The 19328-nt window shown below is 37.0% G+C and overlaps 1 protein-coding gene across 1 annotated transcript in view; it reads left to right on the forward strand.

The window, feature by feature from the left end:
- Tmx4 (thioredoxin related transmembrane protein 4) overlaps positions 1–17325 on the forward strand; it is a 42615-nt gene extending 25290 nt beyond the window's left edge. Inside the window, exons 6-8 of the mRNA XM_042694550.1 lie at positions 6495–6596; positions 11977–12040; positions 13151–17325. Of these exons, the coding sequence (XP_042550484.1) occupies positions 6495–6596; positions 11977–12040; positions 13151–13515 (531 nt within the window). The 3' untranslated portion in view covers positions 13516–17325. The remainder of the gene's footprint in view (positions 1–6494; positions 6597–11976; positions 12041–13150) is intronic.
- The last annotated feature ends 2003 nt before the right edge of the window (positions 17326–19328 follow it).

A 19328-nucleotide genomic window follows, 5' to 3' on the forward strand; every position in this document is an offset into this window, starting at 1 on the left:
GACATAGCCTTAACTCTTATGTGTTTGTATGTATGTGTGTGTGTGTGTGTGCATGTGTGTGTGTGTGCGTGTGTGTGTGTGTATGTGTGTGTGTGTAGGTGTGTGTGTGCGTGTGTGTGTGTGTGTGTGTTTTCCAGCCCTGGGGCTCGAACTCGGTGCCTGGGCAGGTGTCCTTGAGCTTTTTTGCTCAGACTAGCACTCTACCACTTGAGCCACCACTCCACTTCTGGCTTTTTGCTGGTTAATTAGGGATAAGAATCTCATGGACTTTCTTGCCTGGGCTGCCTTTGAACTGTGTCCTGAGTAGCTAGGATGATGGGTATGAGTCACCAGCGCTGTCCTCAGAGTCTGTTCTTAACTCAGATCTAGATCATCAACTTGTGGTGCTCAAAAGAAACATTGCACATGGGTAGGTGAGGAAATGACAAAGAGAGACCATAGCTTGTCTAGAATCCAAAGATGAATTTATCTTAAAAACATGGAAGGAGAAAGGAGGAGTTACAGGTCTTGTAAGTCAAAATCATCGATTCCTATCCACGGTGTATTCTATGAATACATGTATAGTTCCTTACCAGAACTCCCTTGCATATATAGCTTGGAAATACTTCTAAGAAAAAATATGGAAGTTATCAGCTGGGAGAAAAGTTATATGTATATATACATATATATATATTATATAAAACAATATCTAGAAAGTACATAACAATAATTTTATTTGATACTAGAATTATGGCTTATTTATTAAAACATTTTTTCTGTGATTTCTAGTTTTTCTATCATGAAAAGGGAAAAATGCAAACAATAGCAGTAGATGATCAGATTCTCCTGAACTAATGACTTCTTAAAGTCTTTGAGTTTCTACTTTAGGAATGAAACTCATTAAAAGCTAGTCTCCTGGAGCCTAGAATTACCATGTTGAGATAATCCCGTGATGTGAATTTGGGGATTTTGTTTCATTTGCATTTGGCTGATGCAGGAGGATAGCCAGAGTAATGCTAGCCTGAGCTACATAATGAGTCAGCCTGGGGTAGACAGCAAGAACGCCTATCTCACAGCAACAAACTTAATGAAAGATGCCAACCCTCTAAAGGATGGTGCAGGTGATGAAATGTCATGAGAGTGAGGTGCAGAAGACTGACTCTGAGGAAGCACCACTGTTGTCTCTGGGTCACAGTCAGGATTACGAATCTCTGGTTTGAGATTTTGTCTGTTGGTGAAGATATAGACAGAAGTTCTCATCTCTTCTTATTGGCCTCAGTGCTGGATGAGAGGCAACTTGCTTGTATTTTAAAGAAACACAAGCTATTGTTTCCCACCTTGTGTGCATGTTTCTGGACCCACAGACGCTACGAAGTATTGAGAGGTAGTTTTGAAGGCAGTGTGAACTTGGGCACTGCTCTCACCTGGGGAAGATATTTTGGTGCCTGTGGTCACCTTTGGTCAGTGAGGGAAAGAGATCAAGTTCTTGTCACTGAACTCCTCAGAGAAAACATCTTGTGATATCAGTGAGTTCTGTCCTACAGGGCCAGTACTGCTTTGAGGACAACCATACAATGCTGGCTGAGTGTACTGGGGTCTCTGAGTATACTGGGGTGGGGTGATCTTTCATTCATTCTTGGTAGTTCAGACTTGTATAGTCAATGTTGACCTTCTTGTGGAGAGAACTCTTTGCCTCCTAATTGAGAGTGGCTGGGCTCTGTTCTTTAAGTCAGTCTGAGCACTGATTAGAATGTGCTTACGTTTACTCTATTATAATGAGTTTTTAATTTAATTTCCTCAGTAAAGTATATATGTCCCCCAGTTAGAGCTATAACTTAGTCAAGTGACATGTGGTATAGTTTCAGTAAACACCGTAGGATACTTCTTTGTATTGAGAACATGTGATATTGAACAAGGATCAATTTTTGTCCAAGTGGAAACTGGCAATGGGTTATTCCCTGTCCCCTCCCCAAATTAGACAAATGTATATACAAGATGCAGGGTACCAAAATCAAGTACAATGACACTAGGGGATATACCATAGAGGGAAGAACATACAAAAGAAACCAAAAAATCACATAGTACCTTGAAACCCCACAAGGCAGTATATTGGAAATGAACTTTACAACTTTAGGAGAAAGGAGAGGAGTGAGGGAGGTGGGGGAGGGAAGGGATAGTGGGAGAACAACAAGAGAGGGGTAACAATGCTCCACAAGAAATGTACTCAGTGCCTTACTCACGTAACTGTAACCCTCTGTACAGCGTCTTCACAATAAAATAAAATTTAAAAAGAAGCAAAAAAATCTAAAACTGAATTAGATCTTTCTTAATCAGTTATTACTTTGGATACATAATACTACATCTCCTAACATAATAGGTTCCAAGCCATTGGGAAGTTAAATAAATGAAGCTTTAATTCTAAATTTATGAAAACTTTATATGATTAAGATCCTTAGTAAAAATCACCCAAAAGACCACAAGATGGCAGAATTTCTTTAAATCATTTAAAGAGGAAGTTGATACAAGAAAATTGAAATAGAGCTTATTAAAATAAGGCAATGTCTAAAATACTAGGAAATGTTAGAACCAGAACGCAGTGATACAAAGATAAGGTTTACTGAAATCCAAAAATTGGCTTTAGTCATATGTTTTGCAGAAAGGACTACATTATTAATCTCAAAGATTGATTTTATTTATTCCAACCACTTTATTCAACCTTAACCTGGAGTAATGTGAGTCATCACAGATTTATAAAGCATGTTCTTGAACATATCCATGAGACAACTCACAGGCAGACTGGCCCTGAACATCTCCCAGTTTGTAGGCACATATCCGGATCTAAGCCTGGTGATGGTGCTGAGTCATCAATAAAACCTGAAATTGTTCAGCCCACATCATTGCCACAGGTAGGAACTGTACATTATCTTTCGAGTTGTACTGAAAAGATTTGGAAACTACCTTTTCATATTGAGGATACCTCTTTTTGCCTGCTGGGTGGCAGAATGCTGGGCTGCTCTCCATAAGTCATTATTCTGTTGAACATACTGTGAGAACTAGTACCCTCCAAAGAGGAAAGATGACAAATTTATGAGTTAAGATTTTTGTTTGTATTTCCTGTAACTAGTTTAAAGTTTTGATTTTCTGTATTTATAACAAATGTCCACCGAATACTTTGATTTTACATAGCAGTCTTTAAGTAGTTGCTGAAGCTTTACATTGGTCAGATTATTCTAAACTACTTAACATTATTTTTGTTAGTTCATTCAGAATTAAGGCAGACTAAATTATATTTCTTAATTGCTTCACATGAACTAAAGAAACTAATCAAAGTGATTTAGATTTTTTAATATATATTTTTTATTTTAAAGATACTGTACAGAGGGGTTACAGTTATATGAGCAAAGTAATGAGTCCATTTCCTATCAAGCATTGTTAGCCCTTTCTTTGTTTTTCCCCTACCATTCCCTTTCCACCCCACCTCTCCAACTCTGCCCTCACCCCCACCCCCGACTGGAAGTTGTAAAGTTCGTTTTCAACATAGTGTCTTGTACATCTCATTGTTGCCCTGGGTCATCCTGTATCCTTATTTCAGCATTTTGTTATTTCCTTTCCCTTCCCCAAATTAGAAAAATGTATATACAAGATGCACGATACTCGAATCAAATACAGTGACAACAAGGGATATACCATGGGGGAAGAACATACAAAGAAACAAACAAACAAAAAAAAACACCACATAGTACATTGTAACTACATTAAAAAGAACAACAAAAAGGATAAAATCTCCTGTGTCCCTATCTGGGGGTCCATTTTGCTTAACCTCAGGTTATATGGTCATTTGTACATAGCTTTTGACCTCTTCTGCTTGTCCTAGACATATACTAATTATTGCTGATGAGGGAAACCATGGACCTATGTTTCTTTGAGTCTGTCTTACTTTGCTTAATATAATTTTTTCCAAGTCTTTCCATTTCCTAATGGAGGTATAGAATTCCAGTGTGTATATGTGTATGTGTGTGTGTATGTATCTCACATTTTCTTTATTCATCTACTGAGGGGCATCTGGGTTGGTTCCATATCTTAGCTATGGTGAATAATGCTGCAATAAACATAGTTGTGCTGGTACCTTTAGTATAGCCTTGTTTGTGATCCTTTGGGTAAATGTTTAAAAGTGGGATTGCTGGGTCATAGGAGAGCTCTATTTATAGTTTTTTGAGGAACCTCCATACTGCTTTCTAAAGTGGTTGAACAAGTTTACATTCCCACCAACAATGCAGTAGGGTTCCCTTTTGGCCACATCCCCTCCAGCATCTGTTTCTTGATTATAGCCATTTTAATTGGGGTGAGGTAGAATCTCAAAGTTGTTTTGATTTACATTTCTTTATGGCTAGAGAAGTTGAGCATTTCTTCATGTATCTATTGGCCATTCCTATTTCCTCTTCAGAGAAGTCTCTCTTTAAGTATTTGGCCCACTTATTAATCGGGCGGTTGATACTGGCACATGAACAGACCTGAGGACCAATGGAATAGAAAGACCCAGAAATGAACCCACAGACCAATAGCCATCTTCAATAAGGGAGCTAAAAAAATAGAATGGAAGAAAGACAGCCTTTTCAGTAAATGGTGCTGGCAAAGTTAGTTAAACATCTGTAGAAAACTAAAGCTAGTTCCCTATAGATCCACCCTGCACCAGAATCAACTCCAAATGGATCAAAAGACCACAAAGTCAAAACAGACACCCTGAAAACATTACAGGAAGGAATAGGAGAAATTAGGGATTCTTGGCACAGGCTGAAATTTTCTTAATAGAGACCCAGAAGCACAACAAATCAAAGAAAGATTGGACAAATGGGATTGCATGAAACTGCAGAGCTTCTGCAGGGCAAAGGACATAGCTAGCAAGATCAGTAGAAAGCCCACAGATTGGGAGAAGATCTTCACTAGCCATACAACAGACAAGGGTCTCATATCTAAAATATACTTAGAACTCAAAAAATTAAATCCCCCAACAACAAATCCTCGAAGTGATTTAGATTTTTAGAAATAAGAAATAAAAGTTGCATCAGTTTTTTTCAGTTCTTGGAAACTTAGTTATTATGTTTGCTTGCTGCTGCTATCTAACGAGTAGCCATTTCATCCTTTATCCAGTAATTGCTTGAACTTTAGTTAATGCTAAGTTTTGAGTCTGTAAGGGTCTAAACCAGATGATTGGAACTTCATGGGAAAGTGGGCTTTGTATTAAATGATCAGGTTCATGCTTATAAGTCCTGTATTATTTAGAATAATGTATGTAATTAGTAGCTAAGTTGTCCCTTTCATTTTTAGTATTTGTTAACAAACAATATCAGAAGATAGTAAGAATGAAATGATGTACTCTAAGGCTAGAGGTGTGGTTCTAGTGCATAGCAAGTGTGAAGCCCTGAGTTCAAACCCCAATACTGCCAAGACATACAAACAAAAATAGTTTTGCCAGGGGCTGGTGGCTCCCACTTGTAATTCTAACTACTTGGAAGGTGGATACTCTTAAGAGTTGAGGTTCAAAGCCAGCTCAGATATTGGTGGCCCCACATGTAATCCTAGCTACTTGAAAGATGGCAATCAGAAGGGTTGACATTCAAGGCCAGCTCAAACAAAATCTTTGCAGTTCCCACCTCCTCCGTCAATAGCTGGGGAAGATGATGTATGGCTATCATCCCAGCTATGTCGCAGGATGAGATCAAGTGGATAGTGATTCCAGTTGAGAGGGCCCTTCTCAACAGAAAAAAAAAAAAGAAAAGAAAAAGCACCATATCAGCTATAATGGCGAGCTTTAGCATATCTCTCTCTCTATATATATATAGAGAGAGATAGATATAGTTATACACACTCATATATTTATATATATACCATATATATATATCATATGGTATATGTACATATATACACACACATACTCTCTCTCAAAAGACTGATGAAATCTCATTTGCTCATAATAAATTATCCAAGAAAGCATTTTTCTCTCTAATATTGTTTTTCAGATAATAAATTTAGTAAACTACTAGTAAGGATGATTAGGGGTAAAGCAATAAGTTCAGTTAGAAAACGTAAGGATGGGCATATTTTACATGGTTTGTGTTATCTTTGCACAAAAATTGCTAAATGCATATCTAAGACGTTTCTTTTTTAATTGATGACATGTTATGATTAAACTTTATGGTATATTTAATTATTAGATGAGGGAGACAAAAACAAAAAAAATACTCTGATGGGGAAAAGACCTAGAAAGCAGTTTTACCAGAGATATCTTCAGATCCTGAGCTCTTAAGGAAGTATAACTTTATTAGATAATGACTTTAATTACTACTTTCCATTTATTTACCAATGCTCTAAAATTTGACGTGTTCATTAAGAATCACTTGAGTATATAAACTTTTGTGGGAACTTACCTAAAGAGAGATAATTTATAGATTGCAGTTACAGCTAAAGAAGGTAATTCGAATATTTTTGTCTTTGAATACGTTTTTTTTTTCTTACAGCATCTTCACAACTATTTCACAGTGACTCTGGGAGTTCCTGCTTGGTGTTCTTATGTCTTTTTCGTACTTGCCACTTTGGTTTTCGGCCTTTTCATGGGTCTGGTAAGAGATAATACCAATTATTTTTCTTTTCTTCAAAGCAAAGTACATTTCTTATAAAATTAAAAGGCAGCCAAGAAAGAAAAAAACACATAATAATTCTTTTATATGCAGTCTAAGCAGTTAAATAGTACATGCTTATTTGACACTTCTTTTGATGGAAATGTGAGATATAATGGAAAATTCATTACGTTATTATCTTGCTATTCAGAATATGACAGTGGTGAAGAAGAAATAGAAACCTAAATTGAATTGATAAACAGTTTCTAAACCAAATCATCTGTGATTTCACACACTGCCTACTTGTTTAGAATGTTAGGACTACTCAGGGCAGCGGTGACTTTTTTTCTTATTGATATGCTCCAATTGAACCTCTGATCTTGACTGGTTGCATATACATACAATATAGTTTTCTGGAAGTGAATTTTGTAAGACAATATTTATTAAAAAAGAGAGTCAATATCATGGAAATAAATACTATTCAAAGCAAATCACTCTCTCTTTTGGACTTGAAATCCAGGACTAGTCAGTATGGTTTACTTTTTAGGTATTCTATTTTTTGTTTTTCTTTTATTTTTTGGGTATTTCAGATGCAAAATGTTTGTCATGTTTTACGCTTTGTGACAAGTAATTCTTTTATCTTTTAAATTACACTTGATCAATTTGCTTACATGTTAAATTCATCTAATACAAATTTTTTAAAACATTTATATTATATATTAGTAGCTCCTAAGCATTCTATAGTGAAAGTAATTAATGAACAGTTTTATATAAAAGAATCTAATGGAATTTGTCTCTCTAGCATTGGAGTTTTTTGGTTTTGAATAACTCCAAAGAGTAAAGAGAATTATTTTTATTTTTCCCTGATACTCACAGTGTCTTTGATATTTGGCTGTGGCTGTTAAACTTCAGAAGTGGGAATGACGCTTAGCTTCTGATGTAAGCAATGAGTTAGGTCCCAGGTATATCCTGTTCTGTTTCATTAATTGTATTGCTAATTGATATGGCTCTGTTTTGCTGGTTTGAGTGGATTTGATTTTGGACGTAGAACGCCACGGTCTGTGCTTCCCCACTTGCTGGTTAGTGCTAGATTTTTCTAGATGTGTATTTTAGGATAATACGAGGTTCTTGTGGAGTGGTTAATATGAGGTCCTGAGCGAGTCAGAGATGGAGCCATTGGGAATGTAGGCTGAGAGCATACCTTTTGGAAAACCAGTGACAGCTCTTTTCGTCTTAAAGAGTATTGATTTTTAAAATATTTTTATTGTCTCTAAATTGTTGTACAAAGAAGTTGCCATTCCACAAAGCCTTACATGAGTACAGTTCATCTTAACAATGTCACCTCATTCTCCCTGTCTTCCTCCCAACTCTAGCCCTTCCCTCAATTTTCTTAATTTTGTAGGATATGAATTGAATCTTCCTCTCTTCATTTGTCTGTGCTATCCTCTTGATCCACCCTCCTCAGTTTTCATTATCATTTCCATTTCCTGGTGCTTTTGTTATTGGATTGGATTTTTTATTGGATTTTGAGTTAGCATTTTTAAGTTTGAGTTCTCTGCTGCAAGTACCATATTTTGGTTAATGCATTTGTGTACAGTTGGATACCACCTCAAAGTGTTTACTTATATATTTATAAATGTATATTAGTGTCCACATTACAAGAAAAAATGCATCCTTTGTATCTCTAAGCCTGACTTATTTCACTTATTTTTCAAGATCCTTCCATTTCTTTGCAAATGATGCAGTATCATTCTTTCAAATGCATGAGTAAAATTTCATTGTGCACATATACCATTTTTTCTTAATCCATTCAGACACCGAGGGGCATCTGTGCTGATTTCCTAACTTGGCCTGAAAACCAGTGAAACAGAAGAGTTTTAGAATATTATCTTTGAGACTGACGAAGTCTAAGAAATAGAATCAAACTTGACCTTGCATGAGCTTTATTTGGAAACTTAGACTGAAATAACCATTGAGGAAGGTTATTAGAGCCTTGTCCTGAAGAAAGAAGAGTTGATTTCTGACTGTTCACATGATCAAATGAAAAGCACTATCCATGCTTTATGATAAATTTGGAAGATAAATTTTTAATAATATAATATATTACTCCATTTCTAGAAAGTAGCAAATGTCTATCTCTGTTCAAAATACCTTCACTACAATTGCGTACAGAATTTGCCTTATCATTTTTAATTTCATGGCTACCTTTAAACTTATCTTTTCTAAAATGGATAAATTTTAACAACTACATTCGCACCTTATTTTAAATTATTTCAGGATGGCATTTTCATTAATTTCTAGGTTTTAGAGCATGTTGGGGACTTCTGCTGGTCAGCCTCTTGAGGCTACTTTGCGTGGCCCAGAGTTACAGCTGTGCCTTGTCCTGTCCAGTGGACTTGGGAACGGCACATCTGTTAGGAAGTTGGGATCTAAAGAGGGCTCGGTGTTATCAACTGAGTTAAAACTAAATGAAGTCTGAGTCGAGAGTGTTGTGCATTGAATTTCCCAAAGAAGAAGAGGATAGGAATTGGTCCAGTACTCAAAAGGAGCAGCTTTTTGGGTGCTCCATTGGATCTTACTGAAGGTCCTAGAGCCAACAGGTTTCATGAATTACTTGTATTCTCATCCAGGATTAGAAGTAAAAGTCTTAGATGTGTGGTTCAATGGCTGAAATCTGAGCCTAGGCCTGCCATCATGTGAAGTTTGGCCCCGGCAACCTCTGTCCTGTTCATCTTCATGGAGTTAACTTTCCTCCTACCCAAGAAAGTGGCATGGTTTCCATAAAGATGGTTTTGATTAAGTTACTGGTTCATATAAGCTTGACTGTTACGCTCACTTTCTGAATTTTAGAAGATAGGAAACTAAGACAGGTGTATTATAATTTGAGTTTTGTTTTCTTGATTCTGCTTAGTGATTATTGAAATATTTTGCTAAACAGTATTTTTTTATATTTAAACAAAGGGTTTCATTTTAGGATAACTTATGTATTTTTCATTTTTCACCCTTCTGGGAAGGATCTTGAATGCATATTCAATTACATTACCCAGTAACTTTGAAGGTTGGAAGGGAGCATAGTCCCGGATAAGCAGAAGAGCCATGCAGAACATAAACAGTAAGCCAGGTAGCTTGAGGAAAAGTGTTTCAAGTTAAATAGTTCACTCACAGAAAAAATAGAAGGGCAGGTTTGTTTTAGTCTCTTTCTTATCTGTTAATATGTATAAGCGTTGTCAAACTTTAGTGCTTAGGTAAATTGTTTTCTTAGATGCTGTTAATCATGGCTTACCCAGGGCCTTCCACAGAGGTAGATATTGAGTATTAGAGACCTGACTGTTACCCTCTAAAAAAATGTGTCTGCCCTCCTTGTGTAGGTACATGACTAACTGCACTGTCTGTATGCAAGCCAAAACCTGAAGATGAAAAAGAGGGTTTCATCCCCCTAGGGGCTATATTTCTAAACAGTACCATTTTGTAGTGGCTTAGAAAGTGGACCATTTTAAGGGCATGCTTCATGACAACCAAAAAAAGATCTTGAACTAAAAATTCTAATGGAAGAATGAGAGGATTCCCCACTTCCTGACAAGAAGGCATATATGGAATTGAATACTATCAGATATAAAACAGACTTTGTCACAAGTAGAAAGCAGCTAAGTGAATTGTTCAAGGTCATATAACTAGTAAAGGGAAAAAGGTGAAACTAGTCTCCTATGAGGTTTTCCTAATCAGCACCAGCTCAGGCCTATAGAGGGCCCAGGCCTTCATCCGTGAGACTTTGTGGAAAATGCTTATATTTCTTGTTACTGGAAGGTGTTTCTTCTTTCAGTTGCAATGTGCCAACATCAAAATTTTCCTCTGTCTGGTGGAAACACAGACATAAAAGACATTACGCCTTGTGAATAGCTAGTAAACACATAAAAATCACATTTGAAATATAAAACTTTTCCTTTCAGTCCTTCCAGACATAAACATTTTTCTTTCTGTTGAACTTAATGACTAGGTATTTATTGTTCTCCAGCCTTCATGTACTTTCTGCATCTCTTTGCCTCACCTGTGGGTCTTCTCAGCTGGGCATTTGGGTCTTTTTCTGGATGCATGAGTATCAGGAGTCTTAGATGGTATAATTTAGAGCAGCTGTCAGGCAGTGAGTATTGCCCATCTTCTCCTATTAAGGCCCAGGGCCTTAGTGCCTCCTCCTTCTATAGGCATTCCTGATCATTTTCCACCCCATAATTGATTGTCACTTCTTTATATATCAGCTATCAAAATGTATTCATTGTATTAGACTTATGTTTCATCATTGTTTTATAATTAAACTGCTCATTTGTCCTCTTTTCTATACTTCTCAGATATTAACAAGTTTCTTCAAACTTAATGAACCAAATATCAAATACTGTGTTAAATGAATATATTCATTGTAACAATCTTAACCATAAGATGGGATATTCTTGTGATGTTTATAAAATTGAATTTAAAAAACCTCTGGCTTTGACTTATTTAAAACTTTAGAGCATCAGGAAAAACACTGCTGGTATATGTAGTACTATTACTATTTTTTAAGTCTAGCCAATTATTTAAAGAAAAATCATAGTCCAGCTGTTAGTTAGATACAAGAAGAAATGTGCTTTCTAAAAGTGTAGCTGCTTCCAGTGTTGGAGCTATTTGTATTTCGGTGCTGTGGAGGAGGGAGGGGAGTGGAAAAGTCAGTTGGAAAGATTGGTTTCAGCTTACTTGTGGCTCTGGCTGACTGCCCTGTAGGACACAAGCTGTCAGTTTCATCAGCATGGCCCATGCTGGTCCCTGGTCATGGAACATGGACTGCTGTGGTTCTTAAGGAAAAGGCGTGTTTATTATAGTAGAAGATAACTAATACATCCATCACTGTCAGAGGTGAAGATAATCAACCACTGCCTAGAATTTAGTTAAGATCACTGAAGCTTTGCTCACAGTTTGTCCCTGAGACAGTTCTTAAAATATTCTTATGATTCCAAACTTTGAAATTTTCTTTCATTCAATTAAGGGCTCACTATTAGTGTGAGGTAGTTCTACTGCAGAGTAGTTTTGTTTTCCAAAAACAGTGTTTTCAGAGACCATTTTAGACTTGGCTGACAATGTCTGTTTTCTTATGCTGGTTTAATTTATCTATTTATAGTGAGCTCCCTGTGGACTTTTGATTTTGCGGTGCTTATTCTAAATTAATAGTGTTTCCTGTATTGTGTCACATTCTGAAAGTAGGAAATTTCTAATTATAACCTTGTCTTTTTGAAGGCTTTCAACAGGCTGCTAATTATTTGTCTAAGAATGTCAGGTTATAGAAGGAAGGCCTAATTTTGAGGCCCTTTGGTAAATGCCCTGTCTTCTCACTGCAGAATTGTTCTTCTTCCCTCAGGTCTTGGTAATAATATCAGAATGTTTCTATGTGCCACTTCCAAGGAATTCATCTGAACATTCTGGTAAGTATATTCTCACATGGTAGAATATTTTTGGACTTTGGGATTGTTTTACGGCTCAGAATTCACTTTTGTACTGTTATGGATCATAGGTTTTTCCCTTTGATTTACCTGGTAACCAAACTGTCATCATTAGCAGTTCCGTAAAATGTGCTCTCCAGATTTGAATAAAATTATATTCCCTCCTCTAAATTAGAGAATATTAAATATTGGCAATTTTATTTTCCCTTTAGTTTATGCCCTTCATTAATAAACAGGAGACCTTTCCTCTGTTGAGTTGGAACGATGAGAAGTGGGACAGGAGAACTCACATCTGTTGGGTCTCTGTGGTGTATCATTACGCCAAATACTTTAGAAGAAGTCTCTCCAAATCCTTATAATGTGCTATACTTGATTTTGTTTTCTGGGACTAAGTAACCCTGGATTTGAAAGTCTATTCCTGACTAGTTTTGAGGCAGCATATTAATTTCTATTTACTAAAATTTATTGGAAGTTTCTCATATCTCTTTTTACTTCATGAAAATTTTTAGACTTTAAAATTTTCATAGATAGTTGAACACTGTGTATATGCCTTAAAATTCTTAAATGTAACAGAAACCCAGCATAAAGCATCTTAGGGAAAAAGATGAAAATTTACTAGCTTATATAACTGAAAACTTCAAGAGTATTCTGGCTTTAAGCCCAGCCTAAATGATGCTAGGTTTCTATTTCCAGGAGGTTCATTCAAGAGCCCTAACTCACCTTTTATCAGTTTAGCTAACTCTACAGAAAGAGGAACGCTTTTCTTCCTGACTCTGTTCCTAAACTCTTTGGGGAAGATCCCAAACAGTTTCAGTTTCGGTTGCATTATTGAACCAGTCCCTATGGCCACTGGGGTCACTAAACTTGCTACGAGGTAATAAACGTAAAGGATGAGGAAACGTTTGCTCTCCATGACTATGTGATCTGTGAAAGTAAACGTGGTCAGGAGAGAATGGAAAAACCCTGCATGGAGCTAGGCTGCCTAGCCGAGGATCTGTCCATTATGTTCTGAAAGCTTCAAGGTGCTGAAAACTCATTTTCTCCAGTTGCAATCCTTTATTTAGAGGATGCTTTTCTGTCTTCTCTCCACAGATCAGGACCAGAGGTCAGAGGAGGCTCATGGGGTTGAACAGCTGCAGGATGCAGAGGAGGATAAAGATGACTCAAATGAAGAAGAAAACAAGGACAGCCTTGTGGATGATGAGGAAGAGAAAGAAGAGCTTGGCGATGAGGATGAGGATGAGGAGGAAGAGGACAACCCAGGTGGTGGTGTGGATGAGGAGAAGGATGATGTCAGTGGCCAGGGTCCCAAGAAGGAGGGCAGTATGACTGTGAAAGAGGGTGAACCTGACAAACCTGGCGAAGATATCCCTGAGCAGCCCCGCCCCGCTAGCACGGAGCTGGCAGAAGACTCACTGAGGCAGCGCAAGAGTCAGCATGCTAAAAAGGAGCCATAGGTTAAATGGTACTCTTTCCAAGGACACAGACCAAAAGAATACTTCAGCTTCCCTCTGGTTTTCAGTTTAAACCAAATCCTTAGTTTTTCCTGAATCAGCAAGCCTCTCTCTCTGAAAAGGTGACCTCCAATCATGTAGATGCATGGGCTGTAAGCCTGTTTATGTTAAGAATCAAGAATGACAATCAAGAGACTGAAAAACAAGATGCTTTTAGGATCTAGTTGTGGACATAGGATGGGATCAAGTTCATTTATTTGGAGCTGGAGAGTCACCCACTGCCCTCATTAGCACCTTCTAGAGATAAGGCTGCAGGCTCCATAAAATGATAGAAAAGCTATCTTCTCAGCACACCCTGTTTTACTTCCTTTTCACATGTTACATATTGATTGTTCTGTCACACTGTAAGAAGCACCAGGTACCATACAGCACATAGACACATTTTTGGAGACAAAATTTGAGAGGGTCTGGGATATAATTTATCAACAAAATTACTAGGGTGTTGAGAAGTCAGCTCTCTAACTCTCCTTTGTTATCTTTTACTTCTTGCCTTTAATTTACCCAGTTTTTCTGCCATAGACCTGCAGATACTCCGCTCTTCCCCGTTCATCCTAAGCACTCTGCAGCCAGGTCTGCATCCACCACACATATTCCGACTTAAAGGTTTAGATAATCATTAACCACAGCCTGTGAGAATATGACTGCCAAGCTTCTCCAATGGAAAGTTGGAGTCTTTGGAAATTCAAAAGGAAGTAGGGATTTTATACAACAGATTTTAAAAAACCACTTTTGCCCAACATGTAATAGGTTCTTTTTTCTTTTCCTTTCTTTTTTTCTTTTTTTTTTAAAAGCCGGAAGTGCTCTAAGTCTTGCATGAGTATAAAGTCCTATGCAGAAAACTTGAATGTTATGTTGTTTTCTTTCCATCTCAAGGGGTTCTCTGACTCTTGAACCACTTTAATAACAACTGAAAAGCCATTTCTGATTTTCTTTCCATGATGTGTTATTGGTGAAGAAATTAATGAAAGTTAGTATCAGGAGGTGAAAGATTTGATTTTGTTTCCATCTTCTTTACTCTTCTAGAGAATCGTATCTTTGTAAAGGTCTCACTGTTCAATCCACTACAAATTCCCAGAGAGCCCAGTTTCTTTAAAAATATCCATCTATCTCCTCTCTTACCTGATTTATGTCTTAGAATAAATTCATAAAATTAGATTCTAGGCATATGAAAGATGCTTAAAGTCAGTCTTAGGCCCCTAAGGTCCAGGCAAAATAATGAGTAAAGGTTTATGAAATTCGGGAAGTTTCTGTCTTCTTTATAAAGGAATATATAATGTTTAGGTAACTCTTTCCCTGTACTAACCGAAGCATGGTGGGGGAGGTTCTGACACTCTGCCCTCCTGCAGTTGAATAAGGCTCCTGTCAGCCTTACACAAAGGAGGTTTTTAGTCTGATAGTCTGTTTTGAGAAGAGGCTATTTTTCATCTTTCCAACTTGTCTTGGTGTACGGTAGTTTGTTAAGAGTTGCTGTTCATTGTGTTCTTCAGACAGCAGTGTGACCTCAAATTTGAGCACATTGATGGATGGAAAAATCCTTAACATGTGCTTATCCCCTGCCCCTATTGCCATGTTTCTGCCTGGCTGATTAGTGTCATGGTTCAGAGGGTAGCATTTCCACCTCTCTGATCCAAGAAACTACTGGCTCAGAACTGGGTTATGTCTGCCTTCTGGTCACTGAATTTCCTTCTCTTAAAATCAGTGAAACAAAGTTTTCAAAGAATAGTAAATTCAAGTTCAGAGTTATGGAGTAAGAAAAGTTTCATAGTTTGGCTTTTCTTTATAATGAATCTCCCCATCAAGTTGAAATATTTTTTTTTTCAGTGCTATTTTTGACTACAGGGGAAGGCACAAGGAAATTATTCAACACTGGCTTTTTATACATACAAAGCCAGTTTCCACTTGGACCCCATTGGTACCTAATTGTATAATAAGAAAATGTATTATTTTGCTCAGCAAAACTTAAAAAAAATGAAATGTGGCTCAAAAATTATCTTGGAGAAGAACATACAGTAAAAGTATCTATAGGACTCGTTTTTACTGATGAGGTTTCTAGTATTAAAAGGCCAGTTATGTATACATTTAATTTCTGTCCTCTCAAAACCTTTAAGTTTATTTTCAATAATTAGTGTAAAATGAAAAGAAAAAGTCAATCTATAATAATTTAAAACTAGATTAATATTCTAATAAAACTAATTTTTACCTGATTTTTCAATCACGAATCCCTCTTTTGCATTATCAGCTATTTAATTACAGATGCAATTTTATATACATTAAAATTAGGTGAAGAAGATTGTGGACTGGAGATGCTCAGCACTTTTATGTGTAGGTATTTGAAATAAGGTGCCTTGTGATTGTTTAGAAGGAGTATTTGAAACTTCTAGTTATCTGTGTGATTTCTTTTGTAGTACATTCTGTGTTTGGTCTGCTGAACCAAGCCAACTTGACTAGAAATGTCATAATGAAGCAACACACTATTTCCCTTTGAAGTATAATCACTGAATAGGGAATGATAGGACCTATTCAATTCACATGCCATTCACATTGCTTGGCATGTCCGTACAGTTTCATCTTGTGTGTAGGATCCCTGTCTTGTTACGTAAATACTCTAGTATAAAGTAAACAGCCTTTAGCCAGGTTGGCTTTTGACAGTTGAGAAAGCTACACTTTGACTTCTTATGGCCAAAAACATTTGTTGGTAATCTGTGGTGTTGCAAGGTGTTTAGATGTCTATAAGTCTGCAAAATTGTGCCCTGTAACACCTTAGGGTAGAGGATAGAAATGTAGTTAAGGAATAGTTACCATGTGACTTTTTATTAGCAAATCCTTTGGGAATGGAGCTGGCTTGTTGCTTTATAGGATGGGAACATAAAAGAGTCTGAAATAAAATGAAAAGGCTGCAAAGAAAGTCAATTTGAAGTCTGAAAGGAAGGGGGAACTACTGCTTTTGGTGATAGACATCAGAAGGGTTTCTGCCATTCACCTCAGTGCTGCAGAGCATGATTTCTGCCAATATTAAATATGGATGGTGGCCTGTCCTGTCAAGAACACCAATGGATTACAAAGTGTTTGTGTAAATCTTTTGTGCCAACATGGCAGTTCTTTCTGTATAGTGTCTTATATCTTGATCCTCTGGAAAAAATTATAGCCAGTCTTGCAGAATCCAAGTATAGAGTCATCAATTTGATTGCACCTGTTGGAGCAGTTCTGTGGACAGCTTTCCAAAAACAGGAGGTGCAATTGAAGGGTGTTTGAAACCCTCAGCCCAGAGGTGGCCTTCAGATGGTTATTCTCAGTGGAGGTTTGTGTAGATTGTACTGCTGTAAATAAGTATGTGTGTGACTCCTGTGTCTTTGTCCTGTTTCCAATGTCATTTAATTGTATTTGTTACCAGCCAGCTTCGTGGAAATGCGGTTTTTATACTCAAGACACTGGTTGTTTGTACTGCAGCATTGTGGGTTTGTCCTCTTTATGCCTTGTAAATGTTTTGATTATTTACTTGTGTATTTATTTTTTCTCTTTATTGATGTGTTCCTTGTTTTCTCAAATAGATATGTAGCCATTAAAGTGAGAAGTTGAGTCATTGTTATGTGACCATAGAATTCTACATAATCCTGTATCTTATATGATTTTCTTTTACTGTAAATTTCTATTTGCATCAAAACAATGATAGTTATGACTAAGTAAAAACAAAATAATGTATTTTCACAAAAACTGTTTGCTTAGGCTGCTAAAATATTACTTTGTTAAGAAATATTTTATCTCTGTGTTTATTCCCTATCTAGTCATTCTTTACTTCTCACTCTCATGACTTGGTGTAGAACCTCAACCATATGCTGTTTAGCTGCTCAAGGACAAGTCCAGAGATTCAAGGGTTCCTCCCCATCACAGCTGAATACGTAGTAACTCCACACTTGCTTCCCATGCCTTGCTCTGTCTTGAAGTCTGAGGATGACACAGCTGGAGCAGACACTAAATGATGGTGCAGTTACTCCTAAACTGGCCTAGTCTGCTAGAACTTTCAGAAGACTGCATTCTATATCATACCTCTTCCCTGCCACAGCAGTGGAAATGCAAAGAACTGAGGTGACTCCCGTAAGTGTTCTCAGACACTGCGTGGGTGATGGTTTTTATCTTTTTGGTTAAAGGTAAGGGGGAATTGTGGATATAGAGTTGCTTATTGACATTTCTTTCTTTTTTGTGAGGGGGAGGTGGGTGGGTGGGTGCAGAGATAGTACTATGTTTGAACTCAGCCTTATGCTTTTAAAAAGACACCATGCCACTTCATTCATTCTACCAGCTCTTTTTTGTGTTGGTTAATTTCAAAATAGGGTCTTGCTTTATGCCCTTATCAGCTTAGGTTTTGGTCCTGCTTTTCCTATTTACTTTTGTTGCTAGAATGACAGACACACATCACTCTAACCATTGTGCTTGCACCCAGCCATTGACTGAGGGGGTCTCAAGAACTTTTATTCCCTGACTGATCTCCACCTCCCAAGTAGCTAGGATTACAGGCCTCCTTTTTAATCTTTGCATAATCTTTTTCTTCCATCTCAGTATTCAATGTCTAATCAACAAGTTATGGACTCCATAGTCTTCCTAAAAGAGATTGTGGTTAGTAGACATTTGATTAAGCAATCATTATCCTTTGGGAAGTCTTATGCTGTGAAAAAAACATTGGAATTTATTGCCTGGTGAAGATTTTTCTACTTGAGCAGGGAGCACATGGTAGATCCAGAAAATGTTGGTGACATAAAAGGACAAACTGCTAGGTTCACAAAGTTACAGACCTATCAGCCCCACTAGATTGCTCTGCAGACTCTAATAACTTTATAATCCTCATGAATAGCTTTAATAAGTTAAAAGTATGTAGGTCCTAGGTGGTCATTTTAATTATTTAGGCTAATAACAATACTTTAGAGTTTATTACACAACTTTTTATATCTGTGACCACTCCACCGATGATAGCCAGCTATAGACAGGCATATTATTATAATATGGCACCAAGTCCGTTGGTCTTCCTTCAGAACTTTTTTCTATGGACTCTGGGAAAGTAGGAATTAGCCTCTAACACATCTTTTTAAGTAGCATAAAACAGGTAATAAAGAATGTATACGAATATATTAATATATATGAATGGTATTGCCATTTTCTTTCAGACTGCAGGCTTGTTCATGTGTTGTAGCAGAAAGGTATGCCCCTTGTCCTGTGAATCAGACACACACTTTTCAAGTAATTACCTCAGTAACCAACTCACACACTGTGTCTGGTCTGAGAGAACAGTCTCATCCATAAAATGCAAACAAAGTAGTAGTTTAGGGTCCCATCTAAATCAAGAGAGACCTTGATGTATATTATGTTTTTTTTTTATTATTTTTGTATCTGAGGCAAGGTATTATTATGTATATAACCCAGGCTGGCTAGAAACAATTATCCTGCCTTAGCCTCTTGAGTGCTGGGATTTCAGGCATGTGCACCATTCCAGATTCTATATCATTTCAAAAAGTGCTATGCATTTTTCTTAGAATAAAAAAGAATGGGTTGTAACATTTCTCATACAATGTACTTTGATCATATTTAACCCCTTATCATCCTCATGAAATTTTTAATCAGCAACTTAATAGGCTACTGATGTCGAGGCATGAGTTTAACTCCAGCATTTCAAAAACTTCCTTGAAAAATGGTAAGTTGAAACAGATTTTCAAAACCCATCATATAAACTGGAAATCTTTACTAAGATATAACAAATGTCATTGTAA

This window comes from Dipodomys spectabilis, unplaced genomic scaffold, assembly GCF_019054845.1.
Source record: "Dipodomys spectabilis isolate Male_0828 unplaced genomic scaffold, ASM1905484v1 ptg000175l, whole genome shotgun sequence".
Taxonomy (NCBI): domain Eukaryota; kingdom Metazoa; phylum Chordata; class Mammalia; order Rodentia; family Heteromyidae; genus Dipodomys; species Dipodomys spectabilis.